This window comes from Gamsiella multidivaricata, assembly GCF_025024155.1.
Source record: "Gamsiella multidivaricata strain RSA 2152 chromosome Unknown BC939scaffold_52, whole genome shotgun sequence".
NCBI lineage: Eukaryota > Fungi > Mortierellomycota > Mortierellomycetes > Mortierellales > Mortierellaceae > Gamsiella > Gamsiella multidivaricata.
The window spans coordinates 175,139-192,062 of NW_026251760.1; the positions used below are offsets into that span (position 1 = coordinate 175,139).

Genomic DNA, 16,924 nt, shown 5'->3' on the forward strand with positions numbered 1-16,924 from the left:
CCTGTGCCGCACGAGTTGACGCCTTCTGAGGAGGACGATGAGGCAGAGTGACACCCCTGGCCGTTGTTCTGACGGACCTGATCCAGACCCTGGGCCATGTTGGCATCCAGGAGTGATCGCTTGCGCTCTCGTACTGGCATGGGTCCGAATGAAAGACCCGAGGGTGGCCTTGACATGTTGACGCCTGTCGGGGTTGATCCTGTCATGCTTGAGGGAGAATATTGGAAGGACCCAGCGGGACTGGAGATTGTCCTGTTACGGATCCGTGCGACCTTGCCCACACCGAAATTAGCTGCGCCCGTAGGGCTGGTGTACATCTTTTGCCCAAGCTGATGCTGTTGCTGTGGGTGCAGAGGAGGCGTGAGCGAATGTGGGTTTTTGGCATACTCGATTCCTGGACTTGAAAGGCCGCGTGCATGAGGTGATTGCGACTGGGAAAGAGTCTGAGAGCGCAGATGAAGACGCATTTGGTGCTGCTGTTGCTGCTGCAGTGCTTGCTGATGTTGCTGCTGTTGCTGCTGATGTTGCTGTTGTTGCTGTTGTTGTTGTTGTTGTTGTTGTTGTTGTTGTTGTTGTTGTTGCTGTTGTTGTTGTTGTTGTTGCTGTTGTTGCTGCTGCTGCTGTTGCTGCTGTTGCTGCTGTTGTTGCTGCAATTGTTGCTGTTGTTGCTGGAGATGCTGCTGCATTTGTAATTGCTGTCTCTGCTGCTGATTAAGTAGTGCCTGTTGCTGTTGATGCGTCAGTGGCTGTTGATGGGACCCATCGGCAATGGCAGTCGGCATCTGTCCTTCTATCGTTCTCGATCCATCTGCATTTACAAAGTAGACCTGCGAATTCGCATATGTCGTTACCGGCGTCTGCAAACTCGGGCGGGACCCCTCCTGCTCATAGACGTTGAGAACTTGCTGTGCTAGTGCCTCGCGGTCGTTCATGTTCGAGGTCTCCGAGAGGGTGGGGTCGCCAGCGCACGAGATCGATTGACTACGATCGTCCATATATGGAGATATCGAAAAAGGGTGGACTGGGGTTGAGAGCATTTCTATCGAGGTAGACCACAGGGGTGGCAGCATGCCCTCGGTCTCGTTGGGGCCCTGACCAGGGGTCATCGCCTGGAGACGGGTCGCCGGTTCCTGGGAAGTGTTCTGCTGCTGGAGTGCCTCCCTCGACAAGGGGTGTGCTGGCGCCAGCCCACTGTTGAATCGATCCTGTTGTGCTTGAAGCGAGTCATCGCCCAATTCGAACATAGCGTTGACCTTCATCACCGTGGAGGGGTCCAGCATGACGCTGTTGCTTCTTGATGGCTGGGTGCTCGAGAGATCACCCTCGACACTGGTATCACCTGGACTCGAGTGCGAGTGGGGCATGAAATCCATAAAGCTCATCATGGCCAATCCAGTGCCGATACCCTGATGGTCGTATTCACCATCCTCGTATCCAACTCCGGTCGATGACTGTTGAGAATGGAGATCGCCACTGAATGAAGGATCGAGGTCGAGCGAGTTGAAATCCGAGGGCGAATCGTCTCCGACGGTTGAGGCCAGACTGATGATGCTCCCGCGATCCCGTCTCGCACGCAGTCTCTCGTCCTTTCCACCCGCGGACAGCAGACTGTGGAAGGACGCACGGTGGGTGAGTCCGTTGTTGTCGAACCAGAGTGGTCTTGAGGTTACTGCGAATGTCTGTGAGATGGTTGTAGTTTGGGGGTGGATGGTGGGTGGATCCGAGCACATTGGGGGCAAGAGTCCGGTCGGGGTGATCGAGGGTACGGGTGCGGTGTGGAAGGGATGGACGGCTTCGTTGATGGTGAGGGACTGGGAGAGGGTCATGGCGCCAAGAGGGGTTGAGGCATTTGTATCCGAATGTGGAGCGGCGACTTGGGGCGGCAGCTGTTGTTGCTGCTGCAGCTGGAACTGTCGCAAGTCCAGGGGCTGCTGCGGGTGCTCCATCATCATGTCCTGCAGATTTCCTAGAGACGGGGTCTGATGGGACAGGCCTGGGATCTGGATGTGGATATAACTGTGGGTATGGTCTTGGTCCGGTTGCGGAGTGGGAGTGTAGTCGGAAATTGCGGTATTGCTCGCCTCTTTGGGATCTAGATGGAAGGAGGTGCACAGGACAAGGCAGCGGGTGCCAATCAAAGGGCAGAAAAAGAGAGGAGGGGCGGAAGGGCCAGAGGAGGGTTTGTTCGGGTTAGGGTTGGGTGGTATGGGATTGGATGGGGTTGATAGATTGATAGGGCAGATCGATAGATTGATTGGTATGAGGACACAGGGTCGCAGCGAGCATTTAGCGGATATCGAGCAGCAAATGGCAAATGGTACAGGGGAAAGAGGGCAGAGGGGGGGAGATGGAGAATGTGGGGATGAAAAGAGAAGAAGAGAAGAGAAAAAGAGAAAAAGAGAAAAAAGAGAAGGAGGGAACGAGGAAAGAGAAAAGAGAAAAGAGGGAAGAGAACAGAGGCAGAGATGAAGAGGAGATAAAGGGATGTCGGTGTGGGTGGGTGGCGACACAAGGACACAGGAAGGGAAAGGGCGAAGACACGGCGAGGGAGAGGACAAACACGAAGAGGACACAGAGGATTGTTTGTTTGTTTGTTTGTATGTTTGTTTGTTTGTTTTGGATGTGGATGGGTATGGGTACGGGGTGTGCGTGTGCGTGTGTGTGTGTGTGTTTGTGCGTGTGTGTGTGTGTGTTTGTGTGTGTGTTTGTGCGTGTGTGTGTGTGTGTGTTTGTGCGTGTGTGTGTGTGTGTTTGGGCGTGTGTGGATGGATGGGTGTGGGTGTGGGTGTGGACGGATGGGTGTGGGTGTGTGTGGGAGCGGAAAATGTGATCAAAGGGGTAGAATAAAGGTGACACGGCGAGGAAGAAATAAAAGAAAGAAAGAAAAAATATAAAAAGAGAAAGACAAAAAGGAGCGAGACCGGAATACCGAGAAGAAAAGAAGAAAAAGAGGAAGAAGAGGGGGGAAGAGTGTTGCAGGGGACAGAACATCATAAAGACAAACAGCGGAGGATATGGTCGACGCAGCAGCCAGCAGGGAAGTCGTTTACCAGAGTGCGATTGTCAATGAGAACATGGAAAAACAAAAAGACGTTCCGAAGAAAGAACAAAGAAAGAAAGAACGAACAGAGAGAGCGATAAGAAAGGAAACGGAAGCACAAGACCGAGACCGAGACCGAGACCGGCAACGAGGGCAGCGATGATCATCCCCCCGAGGAGAAGTCAAAGTCAAAGTCAAAGTCAAGATGGATCGAATCGAACCGAATCGAATCGAATCAAACCATTTCAGGGAGCAAAAGGAACCAAAGGCAAAAGAAAAAAAGAAATGGACAAATGGACAAATGAAAATGTCAAATACATACGCGTAGACAATGGCCGTTAACACGGACAATCAGGACAAGGACCGAGGGAGGACCGACGCATTCGGATGTGAAGCAGGACAAAAGCAAGAGAAAGCGGATGGTTAGCACACGTACACGGATATACAGCATGGGAAAATGCAACAAGTCAATGTTCCTTTCTTCCGGGATACGAGTGTGTGCATGTGAGTGGGTGGGTGTGTGTCGGTGGAGGTGTGTGCTTTGCTCTTCTGTGTCCACTTTTACAAACGTGGTCTAACCAAACGCACTCTCGTCCAGGGCCTAGAGGCAAAAAAAGAAAGAAAGAAAAGAAAAAGCAAAAAAGCAGGAGCAAGAGCAAACGCTATAGCCAAGCAACCATAGAACCAGTAAAAAGAAAAAAGAAAAAAGAAAAAAAAGTTGGAGCCAGGGGAAGGAGGATGCGGGCTCCCGGCTGGGAACAGAGAACAGGGTCTGTGAGCCAGCCTCTTTTCTTCTTCTTTGTAAGGCGGAGGATAAAAAAAGAAACAAGAGCAACAGAACAGGGTCCACATCACACCAGAAGATGTCGAGAGAAGGAGAGCGCGTACAACCATACTACACTAAGTAAACACACAAACACACAAACACACAAACACATAAATAGTTGTGTTTAAAAAATAAATAATAAAAAAAGAGAAAAAAGCATTGGCCAGCCATAGATTGAACGAACGAACGAACCAACCAAGGAATGCCATAAGAGGGCTGTGAGGATATAGAGGGAAGGGGCGGAGGCAATTGAATGTGTCAATCGTACCATTCATGTGCAAGAACGAGACTGAATTGAAAGGACAGTCAGGGTCGAGATAAAGAACGTGTTTCGGAGATGGGGGAGGGAGGAAGTGATAAAGGGACTTGAAGAGAGGGCGCCAAGATGGGGACAGTAACGACGACGATGACAACAACAGTGGGAAAAAAGAAAAAGTGGAAGAGTGGATAGCGCGTTGGATGGAGATAGGAGATAGGAGACAGAGCACAGGGTAGCAAATGAACGGAAGATAAGCGAGAAAGGGAATGGACAGCGAACAGCGGGTCGACAAGACAAGGCAAAACAAGGCAAGACAAGGCAAGACAGGACAGGACAGGACATTACAGAGGATGGAGAGAGAGATAACAACGGTTCAGCTGGTTCGGCTCACTCTGTTTCCTTCCAAGGACCAACCTGGACGCGAAGAAGGGAGAGTGTGGGAGAGATGAGGAAAGGAGGAGGAGGGGGGAAGAGGGCTGGGGATGAGCGAGAGGTGGGAAGTGGGGGATGAGAGATGGGTCGGGAATGGAAAAGCAGGATGGATGCAGCCAGAGAAGAGGGAGGAGAGAGAAGGGGTGTTGGGTGGAAAGTGCTGTGTGCGTTTGTGGATGTCGACGTGTATGGATGGGTAGGGCGAGGATGGGGGTTGGTTGGGTGGTGCGCGGTGTTGGGTGTGGGTGTTGGGTGTTGGGTGTTGCAGGTGTAGGAGTCGTAGCAGGGGCGTAGACGTGTTTTACTTTTTTTTTTTTGTGATAGGATAAAAGAGATAAAAGAGAGAGAGAGAGAGAGAGAGAGGGGTTGCCGGGTGGGAGACGCTGAGAGCAAAGGGACAAAGGGCTACAAAGGACGGGATGGATGTTACTACGAAGACAGGGCAGTGGATGAACGAACGGAGGGTGGAGAGAGAGAAAGAGAGAAAAAGGGAAAAAGGAAAAAGGGAAGGGAAGAAGAAAGAGGGAAGGGCCTTCAATGGGTGTACCCTTTCTACTGTACCCTCCCTCCACCGTCCACCCCGTCCCTTGTCTCTTGTCTGGCTGTCGGTGTCGCACCCTGGGCCTGCTTCCGATTGCCTGCTTTGCACCCTCCCTTTGTCCTTTTAGTCTGTCCTCCCTCTTCACTTCCCCCCCCCCCCCCCCACTCCCCCCCTTGTTGGTTTGTGCTCGAAAAAAAAAAAAAAAAAAAAAAAAGAAGAGAGGGAGAGCGAGCCCATTAAAAGAGCAGAAAACACGATGAACTCAATCTGGTTGGTCGAGTCGTTGGTTGGTGTATCTGTTCGGCTGTCTATCGGTCTGAAAGGAGGAAAAAAAAAAAAAAAAAAGACACCCACAACAACATAACACAACACAACACAACAAATGTAGCGATGGTCTTCCTTTTTGAATACTGAAAACAATGAACTGTGTGCAAAAGAGGGGAAAAAAACCGAGATCGATGAACTGCAGATGGACTATATGACAATACTGCTGCACAATGAAGATATCCTCTCCTACCATTGTTCCCTTGGATCTCGGACGGAGGCTGAGACCGAGACTGAAAGTGCGCCTGGGACTGACGCTGAGAGTGAGACCGAGAGCAGAGCTGGAGGAGTGACTGGGATCGAAGACAAGGGTGAGAATGAACGTGAAAAGCGTGAGATTCTGTCGGAGGAAAGGAGCGAAAATATCGTCGATGGACGTGTGCCTGTGCATGCGAGTTCGAGGAGGAGCGGGAATGGGCAACAGAGACGGTGCCAGTGCAGGGCTCGTGCTCTGCTGTTTGCATCCTCGAGTGTTGCTCGTGGCTGTTGCTGCGGGATTCTGCAGCCCCGGCAACAGGAGCAGCAACAAGAACGTCAGGGTCAGGGTCAGGATCAATGTTGGTCATAGCTACATCAACATCGATACCATCAGCCCTGTTCAAATCCACAATCCCGCTGTCCGAGCCATTTGCGACAACGACAACGATAGGGGCACAGAAAGGAGTCTGGCGTGAATGGATCACACCAGACTGTCTTGGGATAGCGCTCGTCTTTGTGGTCGCCGTGTCACCAGAGCCCAAGCTGACGCTAACACTAGTCATCATGTCGGCGTTCAGGGCGCGATCGTTCCCCAGATCAGGACCCGCGCCGGGATCGGGACCTCCCCCTTCCCCTCCTTCCTCTCCTCCTCCTTCTGTGTCACTGCCAGCACAGAGACTTGCATACTGGTCAGACTGATGAGGACGAGGATCGAGTGAGGGACTGGCTACAGAAGGCGAGGCGGGTGAGAGCGACATGGAGGACAAAGTAGGGATGTAGGCCGCTGTGAGCGTGTCAACTCCGATGCTGAAGTTGTACACATGGCTGTTGCTGCCCATAGCGTATTCTTTAATGGGATCGATGGAGTGGGGCGTGCGCGTTTGACTGGTGTTCCGGATCCACAGTGACGACGGGGTCGGAGAGTGACGAATAGGCGGGGAGGATGTGGTAAACATGCCTTGCCGACTGTACTGTCATGCAGTTGTGCGTGTGTGTGAACGCTAGAGATGGGCGCCTCTTCAATCGTGAACGGATCCCAGGCCGGCTCACGCTCTACATTGAACACCAAACACAGAGACCAAGACGGATTAGTCTAGATTAGTTGTGTGTCTGTCTGTGCCAAAGAAGATCCATATTGCTATGCTTCCTGAGAAGCTGAGAGGATTATTATTAGGATGGCACCAGCAGTTTTTTCGCCTCGCTTCTCGTCTTCCTCCCTCCTCGATTCAGTCGTATGGTTGATGGAATCATCCGGCAGAGCATCGTGATCGTCATCCCCATCTGCCCTGAAAACCGCCCATAAGTGTCGAGGTCGAACGGGGCACCTCAAATGAAATAATGGAGCTAGTAAAGCAATCACACGATGGACGACCCGTGATATTGGCCTTGGTCTGTTTGTTCCACCCCCTCGCTCTCAATTAGTAATTAGTCCAAGGGCCCCCGGCTGCAGTCGAACGAACGGGCGAACGAGCCAAGCAAACGTACTACATGAGCAAAAATACATGCAAAAAAACGCGTCGTGCCTTATGGAAGCAACCACCCAAGCAACCACTCTTGAAATTAACCCAGTTTAAATAATATCCCGTCCAAACGCGCATGCACTTGTTGACTGACGCTCGAGCACATCAACAAAAGGAAGAATCCACAGAACAGTTCTCACAGGGGGAGGTACGAGGCAGAGAAGGAGGGCGGACAAAATTGATGAGCAAAAACGTATAGGGAAGGGCAGGGACAAGGATACAAGGATCAGGACCAGGACCAGGAACAAGGGGGGAAAGACGGAGGGAGCAAGGAGAGCTGCGGAAGCAGGGGAGGACAGGGCCAAAGGAGCAGCTGCATCTTCCAGCGCCGAGAGATACAAAGAATACTACGGAATGAACACGAACGCAAAGAAAAGAAGGTACCCAAAGAGGCCAGGGAGAGGAGCAATAAGGACGGACTAATAAAAAGAGAGCGCGAAAGAGAGCGGCAGAGAGATGGAGACGCCTCCTTTGTTTGCATGTCGAGAAGCACACACCTCTTTATTATTTGGATGTACGGGAGACTTTGAGGCAGAGGACTCGACTCGACTGGACTCGACTCAACGGCATTCGCGAACAAGAATAGAGGTCAAAGGAAGGCCCCTGTCCCGCTTCAGTCGCTCATCCGCAGTAGAAACCCGTACAGTACAGCGATAGTTGCAATCGCAGATGACAAAAACTCCCCCTCTCCCTCTCCTCCTTCCCTGCCCAATATGGATAAATATGGATGCAAGCATTCCTAATGCCCAAATACACAGACCGTCTCAGAAGCGCGTCCATTTTTGTTATTTTATTCCTTGTCGCTCATCCCGTACATCCCTAGACAACAATTTCCTCTGCCCCAGGGTCTATTTTTTTTTTGTTGATCAAAGTAAATCACGATCGCCTCCCCTCTCCTCTCTGACTCTGACTGTTCATTCGATCGATGCCCCCCCCCCCCCCCCCCTTGACGCCCACACCCAATGCATCGACAGAAAAAAAAAAAAAAAGACGCGTCTGCTGTATAACCAACTATACATCCAGCCCATCAAAAAAAATACGATTGAATGGGCAAAAAAGAGGGGGGTGGGAATGGACATTTGGATCTGCTTCAGCCGAATTATGAAAAGCACATGCTTTGCGGGCCATGGTATGGGCGGGGCATGGACACGATACTTTTGAAGGAGCATAGGACAGAGAAGAGGAAGCATCAACATTGTTGTTGTTGTTATAGGCGGCCTTACTTTTTGGTGCTAGTGTGTTTCCAGCCAAGGGCACAAGTGTGCAGGAAGAGGGCAAAGGGAAGAAGATGTCGGTTGTTGCGAGGGACAGTGGGTGATAACGAAGGCAGGGGCGGAAGATGGTTCGTGCGCGTGTTGTTGACTATTGGGGGAGTTTTTTTTTTTTTTTTTTTTAGGGAGAGGGACAGAGGAGAGGGGGGGAGGAAGAGGTACGAAGGTGTATACGCAAAAGACGAAAGCTTTTTACCCTTTACCTCCTGTCCGGCTTTGTTCCTCGGAGCAGGCAGCCATAAGCTCTGACCGTGTGCCCAGCTACACTACATGATCTGCTCGTTTTCTATGCACAAAATACGGAGCCGCTGAGCGCGAGAACGAGGGAACCAGGCCGACTACCTACCCCAAGGGTCTTTCTTTTTTCTTCTTTTTTTGTGGTTCCAGTTCCCAGGTCCATTAAAAAAAAAAAAAAAAAAAAACGGCCATTATTTTTTTCCACGGGGAGGGGGGAGGCGGGCCACTTGTTGGTCAATGTTTGACAGGAATCTTACTGGGTGCTACCTTTTGGATCTGCAGAGGCTTCCTGGGAGAGCCTCACCCAGAAACCAGACGAATCAGGCGCCCACTTGGGACCTCCTTAGAACTTTGCCACGTCCCTTGGGAGACGCTCCGTGCTAGTTCTGGTTTACGAACGACCAATCAGGACTCCTCTTTCTTTTCCTCAAGTACTTGTTGCGCTGTACCGCAAAAGGACAGTAGACGAGGCGATCTTTTTTTTTTTTTTGCCCGTGGATGGTATCCCTTCAAGGAAAATAAAATAAAAATAAAATCAAAGACGAGAGAATTCAAAAGAAACGCGCTCGTCTCGAGTGTTGCGACCACCCGACAGGCAGACGCCATCGTTTACACGAGCACACATAGAAAATCGCGTCTGGCCCAGACAATGGAGGGGGGTTTTGTGAGGCGTCCAAGTGCAAACGCAGGTCGTATGCAACACCCCCGACAACGTTACTTTTCCTTCATAGCAAGTGTCTTTGTTTATTATTATATATTTTATACTCTTTTGCAACACAACAAAGAAGACATGTGAAGGATACCCTATCCCTTTCTTTCTCCCGACACCCCCATGCATAATTTCGAAAGAGAAAAAGAAGAAAGAAAAAAAAAAACGCGCTGCTTATGCACCTCATGCGTGCACAGCACTAATTAATGCTCAGCTGCTGCTATATATTGGGCCCGCCTGCACTAGACTAGACTAGACTAGACTAGACTAGACTACGACAGTGGCGTTGAGGAAGGCGGCGGGGGGTGCACAGAATTCCTGTGGTGGGACGAGATCGAATCCTCGGGCGAGGTAATGTCCGGTGTCACCATCATCAAAATCTCCCTGTACATCTTTTCTCGTCCCAGCTGGTCCTGCGGCGTCCTGTTGGTCTGGACAATCGGCGTCAAACGCTTCGAGCGAATCTGTCCTCGTAGGATTTTCTGTTATTAAAATAGGTACGTGTATAAATATGTGTACGTGTATACACATAATCAGATTCAGGTTATCGAGATCTGCGCGCTCAACAGTGCGTCTTTTTTTTTTTTTTTTTTTTTCTTCAGTTGGCTTACCTTTCGCCGTGGTCGGAGGTACCGTGGGACATGGACGAGTAGCGGTAAAAACGCAGACGGTTCTGCCATGTATAACGACGGTTGCTGAGGCAGCGCAAAAAACCCTGCAAAACTCCGTTGTGTCCCCAGCGCCGTTGTCACCACCGGTCTCGGTGAGGGCAACGGTGAAGGCGACGACACTGTCGGCGCACTCGCAGCGACTGCAGAAGTGATGTCCGTCAACGTGATAACTGTCGATGTCTGCGACTGGACCTCCTTTCCGCGATGAACCTGCCATTGCCATGGGCCTTGGAACTGCAAGACCCTCTCATGAAGATCGGCTGGCGAGCTTGCAGGGATTTGTGACAAAAGATATCGTTGAGATAGTCCCTGCTGTGTCTGTTGCTGTGATCCAGCGGAACCTTGCTTCTCTGCTGACATGGCCTGCTGACTTTGGTGGTTGCCAAATAGATCGCCGCCGGTATCTTGTCCCGCTTCCTGCGCCTGCGTCTGTATCACAAATTCTCTTGGTCTTGGTACGGGACTCGATGCTGGTGGTGACCGTCTGATGCGTGCGGGTATAGGGGTCGTGATGTCCATCAAAACCCGATTCCTCTTCGGCGACCGACTTTCGCTATTGACACGCACGCGTTCCTGACCAGGTTGTTCGTCGGAATAAATTCCAATCGCCACAGCTGCTGCCTGCTCTGGCCGGTGGCTCACGACCTCGCCGCTAGTATCCGACTCTTCTTCGATGATTAACCTACGCCTGCGTGTTGAAGGCGCGGGTGACGGAACCAATTCATTCTCAGGATGAACCTGCTGCTCCTGGCAGTCTCCTGGTAGCGGCGTCTTGGTGGGCGAGATCGTCATATCCAACATCTCCAGATCCTCCATAAGTTCCGAAAACGCGTCGTGATCATAGTCCGCCTCCATTCTCTCCATCTTTATTGGGTGTGGTTCGTCAACAGTCTCGAATTCGTCCATGGTATGCAGAGGTGGCGTGCGGAAAACGTCTACGAACTGCTCATCCGTTTCCACAAACCTTGACACGGATCGTTGCTCCTGACTTTGACTCTTATCCAAATGACCACACTTGTGCTCTCCATCTTCCATTGGAGGGTTTGGTGGAGAGGATTTTGGTGGAGAGGGAAGTTCACGCGCTGGTACAGTATGTTGGCTGACAGGGGCGTTTCTTTCGGCACTCTCTGAGCGCTCAGAAATGTTTCCTATCGCACGAGAGGAGAAGGGACAACAGGAAAGATGCGCAACAATATCAAAAGCTGCGCCTCTAAAGGTGCATCCGTACTGCTGGTGAGGACACAGCAGCTCGATGGCAAACCTACACTACAAGGTCGACAAAAGAGAAAAAGAAAAAGAGTCCAATGTTGGATTTGTGTGTATTTTCTACAGGCATCTTCCAGGCGCCTAATTAAGTTGGGCTGTTACTTACCACATCGAGATGCTGGTCCATATCCTCGATGGCTCCAACCCATTGACAGGATCTATTCATCGTTGTTGGACAGCGAATCCGCTGTGCTCGTATCATCCTCTAATTATGGCGTAGGTATACAGAGTTGTCAATACTATTGGAAGGTGCAAACGAGCCAAGACAGTACCCTGAGAAATCTTTTCTTAAAGACCTACTTCGACAAACTTGGCTGGTCGGACAGCGCATAATTGAAGGGGTGAGGATGGGTCTTGGCTTCGGTTGCACTCAGGACATTCGAGAGCGATGTCTTCATAGGACAAACCCATGCGCGAGGACCGTTCAGTGTCTTGCGTGTGCAAATTCGCTTGTGGACGGCCTCCTGCCGCTGCCGTTGATTCCCTGACAGAGTCATTGTCGGGTTGAAGTGTCTCTGGTCGCTCTAATCCACCGGAGCACTCTTCAATGTAGCTGTCCAAGCAAGCCTTGCAAAAGATATGGTCTATTTAGTATTGAAATCAGAAAGCAGAGGCTTCGTTAGTGATCATGGCCAGTAAAGTATCACCTGCAGTGGGAAATGGAGCAAACTTACCTTAGTTGCATAGGACCTGGTAGGGTTGAAAGAGGATATGGGAACATAATGAACATATCAACTCGGCAGGGATGTGTTCCGGGTCGTTGAAGAGGTCTACATACAAGTCAAGAGGAAGGTGTTAGCGAGTATCTCGTTTCTTCCCCTTCACGTCCCCCACATTCACCTTTTGCGTGTATTATATCTTACTCTTGTGAATGCCCATCCTAAAGCCATTCACCAGCAAGGGTGCTCAAGAATACTACGACAAGGTACCAAGTGCGGAGAGAAGAAGGATAGATGAGTGGCAGGATGGGTGAAGATGGGGAGAGGAAAGAAGGGAAAAAAAGAGAGAGCATGATATGATGGTCCTATTGCTTTATTTTATCACTCCTCCACCCCCATCCACATCGTTTGACCCCTCGGCAAACACATCGTATCTCTTTTGCCACCAATTTTTTTTATCTCGCAGCCAGCCTGTGAGCACCATTCCACTCGAGTCCACTCCGTCTTCGCATCCACCGAGCCGGAAGGGGATGCATCATAAAGCCAGCCATGAACATTCACTCTTCATTCCTCCATTCCCTTCCTAACAAACACTTCCAGAGAGCGGGTGGGTGCTTGGCCGCGACTTTACCAGCCAGGACAGGGGCATGTGCGTGGCTGCACCGCCCCGGGGGGGCAAAGTCCATCACGTGGCATCCATAACCTCCGAAAGGCCCTCCCTCCACACCCCCCTTCCAATGTACGGTTCCTTCCTTCCTCCTTCCTCCTTCCATCCGATCCCTTCTCCGCACAAAAAGAATCAGCATGTCCCCCCAAAAGGCGCTCATCCCGCCCCTCCAGCTCTACCGACAGATCCTCCGTGCCCACCGAGTCCATCTCCCCCCACAATTCCGAATCCTCGGCGACGGCTACGTCAAGGCAGAATTCCACCGCCACAAGGACGTCGACAACCCCCTCTACATCGTCGGCTTCCTCGAGCAGTGGCAGGAATATCTCGACCACATCATTTCCGCCTCCCCCAACTCCCAACAGGACCAGCACCAGAACCAGAGCCACTCTCATACTACTCATACTCAAACATCATCTCCAGCAGCAGCAGCAGCAACAGCACCCTCAGCACACCCCACCTCAGTATCCTCCGCCGAATCAGCCCGTGAATCCACTCTCCAGCGCCTAGTCGCCCAGGGCCAACTCTTTGGCAAGAAGCTCAACCCGGCGCTTCTCGATAAGATGACAGATCAGCAGCTCGGACAGCTCTACGAGCTGCGCAAGGAGACCAGGGGCCTCCAGACCCCTCAGGAGCTCGAGGAACTTGCCAAGGAAGAGGCACAGCTTCTCGAGAAGGTCGCTGCCACCCTCCCGGCCTCTGTGCTCTCACCCGTTGCTTCTTCTTCTTCCTCTTCCTCGTCCTCGTCCTCGTCCGCTTCAAATTGAGCAACAAACATATCCATAGAGTCATTTGGCATAAATTCCCGTGTATGTACACTCCCCTTGCATTAAAAAATCAAAAAGTCTCTTTTTGTTCGGCAAATGAAGATCCTCGATCGGAGCAATGTTGTGCTTTGGTCGCTGGGGGGAGGGGTTCGCTATTATTATAATAATAATTATTATTATAGATAGTCTTCTGTCGGGTAGACCTTGCGCAGCTCCTTATTCAGGACATAGTGACCATGGACTCCATCCCATGCTTCGAAATACTGTCCAACAGTCTCAATCCCCAACGGCCCCAGCTCTGAGAACCGAAGGTTGAACGAAGGGCTTCCTGGGAGCAGAGTGTCTGCAGTCCCAGCCGGTACGTTGGCCCCTGCGGTCGTTGATGTTGACGTTGACATTGACGCTACTGGCGATGTTGATGCTATGGCTGCTGAAGTGGGTGCTGAAGATCCTATTGGGACTGCAGTTGGACTTGATCCAAAGTCGATCCGGGTCTCCTGGGTCTCTTGGGACTGGGAAGGAATTGGATCCGCATCTGCTGCTGCTGGTTTTCTGAAATCGCGAAAGAGGACCTGGATGTTTTCCTGGGCCACATATCGTTTTGAACCATCACTTAAAAGTGCATTGTAAAACGGTTGATGTCTTCCATAGACGAGCGAGTCAATCCCCATCGATTGTATCCATCCTTCTCCTGCCTCACATTCTATAGAAGACGAAAAAAATGAAAAAATAAAAATAAATAATAAATAATAAATGATAAAAAAAAAGAAAAATAAATAGATAACGTAGCAAACTCAATAAAATTTCCACAAGAACATCCCAAAAGTAATAAATAAATAATAAAAGGAAACAGACAATGGATCTCTTACTCAAATCGTAGCCGTAAATAGCACCCGTGTAGCGATAGATCAGATGCCGAAACACCTCGCCCACATAGTACTCCGGCTCAGGCCGCCGCCTCTCCTCGCCCCCGAACGCAGCACCCACACGGATCGGCCTCTCGATTCTCTGTCCATCCGTATTCCCGGCCACGGCCCCACGCGAACCACTCTGCTGTTCTCCAGAGATCGAGCTCTGTCGCGCCCACTGATGATGCGCATAGGACGACTGGCCATCGATCGTCGGTGAGGACGATAGCGGACCCTGCACCGAACTCTGTCCCACAGCCCGCTCATTCGCAGTCGACAACCCCGGATGCGAAATACTCTGGAAATCGTGCGAGTGCACAGCATGCCCCTCTGAGGCAAGAAAGAGCGATCGCGCTGGCGCTGATTCCGTAAGGGTCGTTGTTGCTTTAGGCCTTCTCCGTCTGCGAATCTGCCCCACGTCCCCAATCTCGTCCGCCATCTCCAACTCCAACACCTGGGACCGCATGATCTTGATGGTCTCGTGCGTGGAAGATGCGAAATAAGCCGTTGGTCCCACGGTCGTGAGGCGATATGGCGATGATGAAGACGACGACGACGACGACGACATATGGTCCCTGGCGACGAACCGGCGATGGTCGATCACTCTCATATCCTCGATCGCCGTCCTAATGAACCCAACATCCTCGGGCCAAAAGTTACTCAGATACTTGAGCCACAGAACGTAAAGACTCCATCTAGGCAAAAAGGAAAATGTGAAGAATATGCATGTATATATTAGTATACAAAGTGCAAACCATAGTACATACATAATCTATTCTATGCAAATAACAATACGAGGATAACACGTACTCTTCGCTTGGGTGCAAGGTAAGGAGCTGTGTGATGCCGGCATAAAGACTTGTCTGATGATCAGATCCTATCCTATAAAATGATATATAAAGTATTACGGGTGAGCAGCCTAATAGGCACTACAAGAACAACAGTAGAAGAAAAACAACAACAACTTCCTTTGCAACATACCTTCCGGCGCCTCCAGTTTGCTCAACTGCCAGGATAATGTTTCGCAAACATCGTAAAAAGATTTCCAGCGGTGGCGTCGGCAGCTCCCTGTACACGGTCGCCGGTCGAGGTATACTCAAATTAGAGAAATAATCCTCGTATTCCTCCGTTGACATCAACCGATGCGGTGGATGGAACAGATCCAGATAATACGTCGGCGGTGGCACCGGCTTCGCTAAAGACAATTCCCCTGGTGTAGACGATGGGCTTGAGGGCCGAACATAGCTCGGTGCGGTAGGGCGATAGCGGATCATGAAGTGCTGCGGAAAGCCCATGAGCTCCACTCCATGGAGACCGACGCGCTGCGCCAGTTCCGCAAACACAATTGAAAGCGAAATCGGAATCCCCACCTTGCGCGCCAACACCTTGTCGATAAAACTGTTGAACGGATCATAGTAATTCTCGGTGTTGCCCTTGAAGCCCTTCTCCTGCGTGAAAAATTGGATCAGATGCCGGAGTCGATCCGTCTGTGCCTCGTAATATCTCACATACTTGTCCTCACTCCACGTCTCCGCTTTACCGCCTTCCTGATGCAAATCAGGAGATGCTGCTGACCGTCTCTTTGAGCTGCCCAGAGACGATGGCAGTGCCATTCCAGAGTCAGATGTGGAAAAGGACCCTGGGCTGTACCGGTCAAAGTGGTTGGCTGTGGGAAAAATGGGCGAGGCACTGCTGGAGACATTGTCTTCGTTCTGCAAAGGCGACTTGACAAGGAACTCGTCCGCCAAATCCTGGAACTGCCGATCAATATCCGAAAGCTCCATCATGTGGTTCGAGAACATGGCCATAAGTGCGCACCCCTGCCAAATCGGAAAGTTCAGCTGGTTCAGTCGATAGGCGCGCCACTGCTCGAGCACCCATCCTCTCTGCAGCCTCTTGAGCGTCTTTCGGGCGTAGTACACTCGAGTCAAGTCCCTCTGCTCCCCGTTCTGTCCCGCAATGATGTTCTCAAGGACATCACGCGCATGAACCATGCCGATATCTGCGATCCCGTCCATATGACGCATCCTGTTTCTAGAATCCTCGATCATCTCGTCGAGCAACATCCTCACTATCTCATCCTTCTGGTCTCTTTCCCGGTAGACCTCCTTCCAAGAGGCCATGTCGTACGGTGGATGTGGGACAGAATACCATTGTCGAGGCGCACGCAGATCAGGTAGGGATTCAGGCAGGTAAGGCATTCCTGTATCCGGGCTTCCTGCAAGTCGAGGGTCGTCCTGGTGGTTATTGCTGTGGCTCGCTGAGCCATAGTATGATTTGGATGGTGGAGGTGAAGGCCACGTCCGCCAGCGTTCGAGGCAGAGACGCTGCCACAGACTGTTCTTTTCGGACAGGCGGTGCCATGCAGTACAGGTGCAGGATGCTCTTGCGAGATCTATCGGGGATATGGAGATGACACGAGGTAATGAGATAAGGCCGCTCAGCCTGCCTGTTAGTCAGAGAGGAATGGCCTGCAACGACTAGAGTTACCATGAGCAGACAGGTATTGGAGCACATCAAAGACACAGTCGTCTGGGAGGGTCGGCAGTGTGTTGTTGGACATGATACCAAAAAAAACGAATGTGTGAGAATACAGAAAAGAGAACAGAAAAGAGAGCGAAGGACTAAA

The 16,924-nt window shown here is 51.1% G+C and overlaps 4 protein-coding genes across 4 annotated transcripts; 1 reads left to right on the top strand and 3 right to left on the bottom strand.

Annotated features, from left to right (window-relative positions):
* Nucleotides 1–2,119: 2,119 nt before the first annotated feature.
* Nucleotides 2,120–3,096, bottom strand: BC939DRAFT_234654 (uncharacterized protein). Its single transcript, XM_051550896.1, has one exon. The coding sequence runs from the start codon at nucleotides 2,992–2,994 to the stop codon at nucleotides 2,287–2,289; it is 708 nt and encodes a 235-aa protein (XP_051410122.1). The 5' UTR covers nucleotides 2,995–3,096; the 3' UTR covers nucleotides 2,120–2,286.
* Nucleotides 3,097–9,573: 6,477 nt separating this feature from the next.
* Nucleotides 9,574–12,042, bottom strand: BC939DRAFT_234724 (uncharacterized protein). The gene is made up of 5 exons (XM_051550897.1): nucleotides 11,969–12,042; nucleotides 11,595–11,878; nucleotides 11,401–11,499; nucleotides 9,969–11,294; nucleotides 9,574–9,839 (listed from the first exon to the last, which is right to left on the bottom strand). Exons 2-5 carry the CDS (start codon nucleotides 11,703–11,705, stop codon nucleotides 9,630–9,632), a joined length of 1,746 nt encoding a protein of 581 aa, XP_051410123.1. The 5' UTR covers nucleotides 11,706–11,878; nucleotides 11,969–12,042; the 3' UTR covers nucleotides 9,574–9,629.
* Nucleotides 12,043–12,313: 271 nt separating this feature from the next.
* On the top strand, nucleotides 12,314–13,442 carry BC939DRAFT_457974 (uncharacterized protein). Its single transcript, XM_051556540.1, has one exon. It carries the CDS (start codon nucleotides 12,758–12,760, stop codon nucleotides 13,385–13,387), a length of 630 nt encoding a protein of 209 aa, XP_051410124.1. The 5' UTR covers nucleotides 12,314–12,757; the 3' UTR covers nucleotides 13,388–13,442.
* BC939DRAFT_457976 (uncharacterized protein) lies at nucleotides 13,376–14,844 on the bottom strand. Its single transcript, XM_051556541.1, has 2 exons — nucleotides 14,257–14,844; nucleotides 13,376–14,090 (listed from the first exon to the last, which is right to left on the bottom strand). Exons 1-2 carry the CDS (start codon nucleotides 14,759–14,761, stop codon nucleotides 13,564–13,566), a joined length of 1,032 nt encoding a protein of 343 aa, XP_051410125.1. The 5' UTR covers nucleotides 14,762–14,844; the 3' UTR covers nucleotides 13,376–13,563.
* Between the last annotated feature and the right edge of the window lie 2,080 nt (nucleotides 14,845–16,924).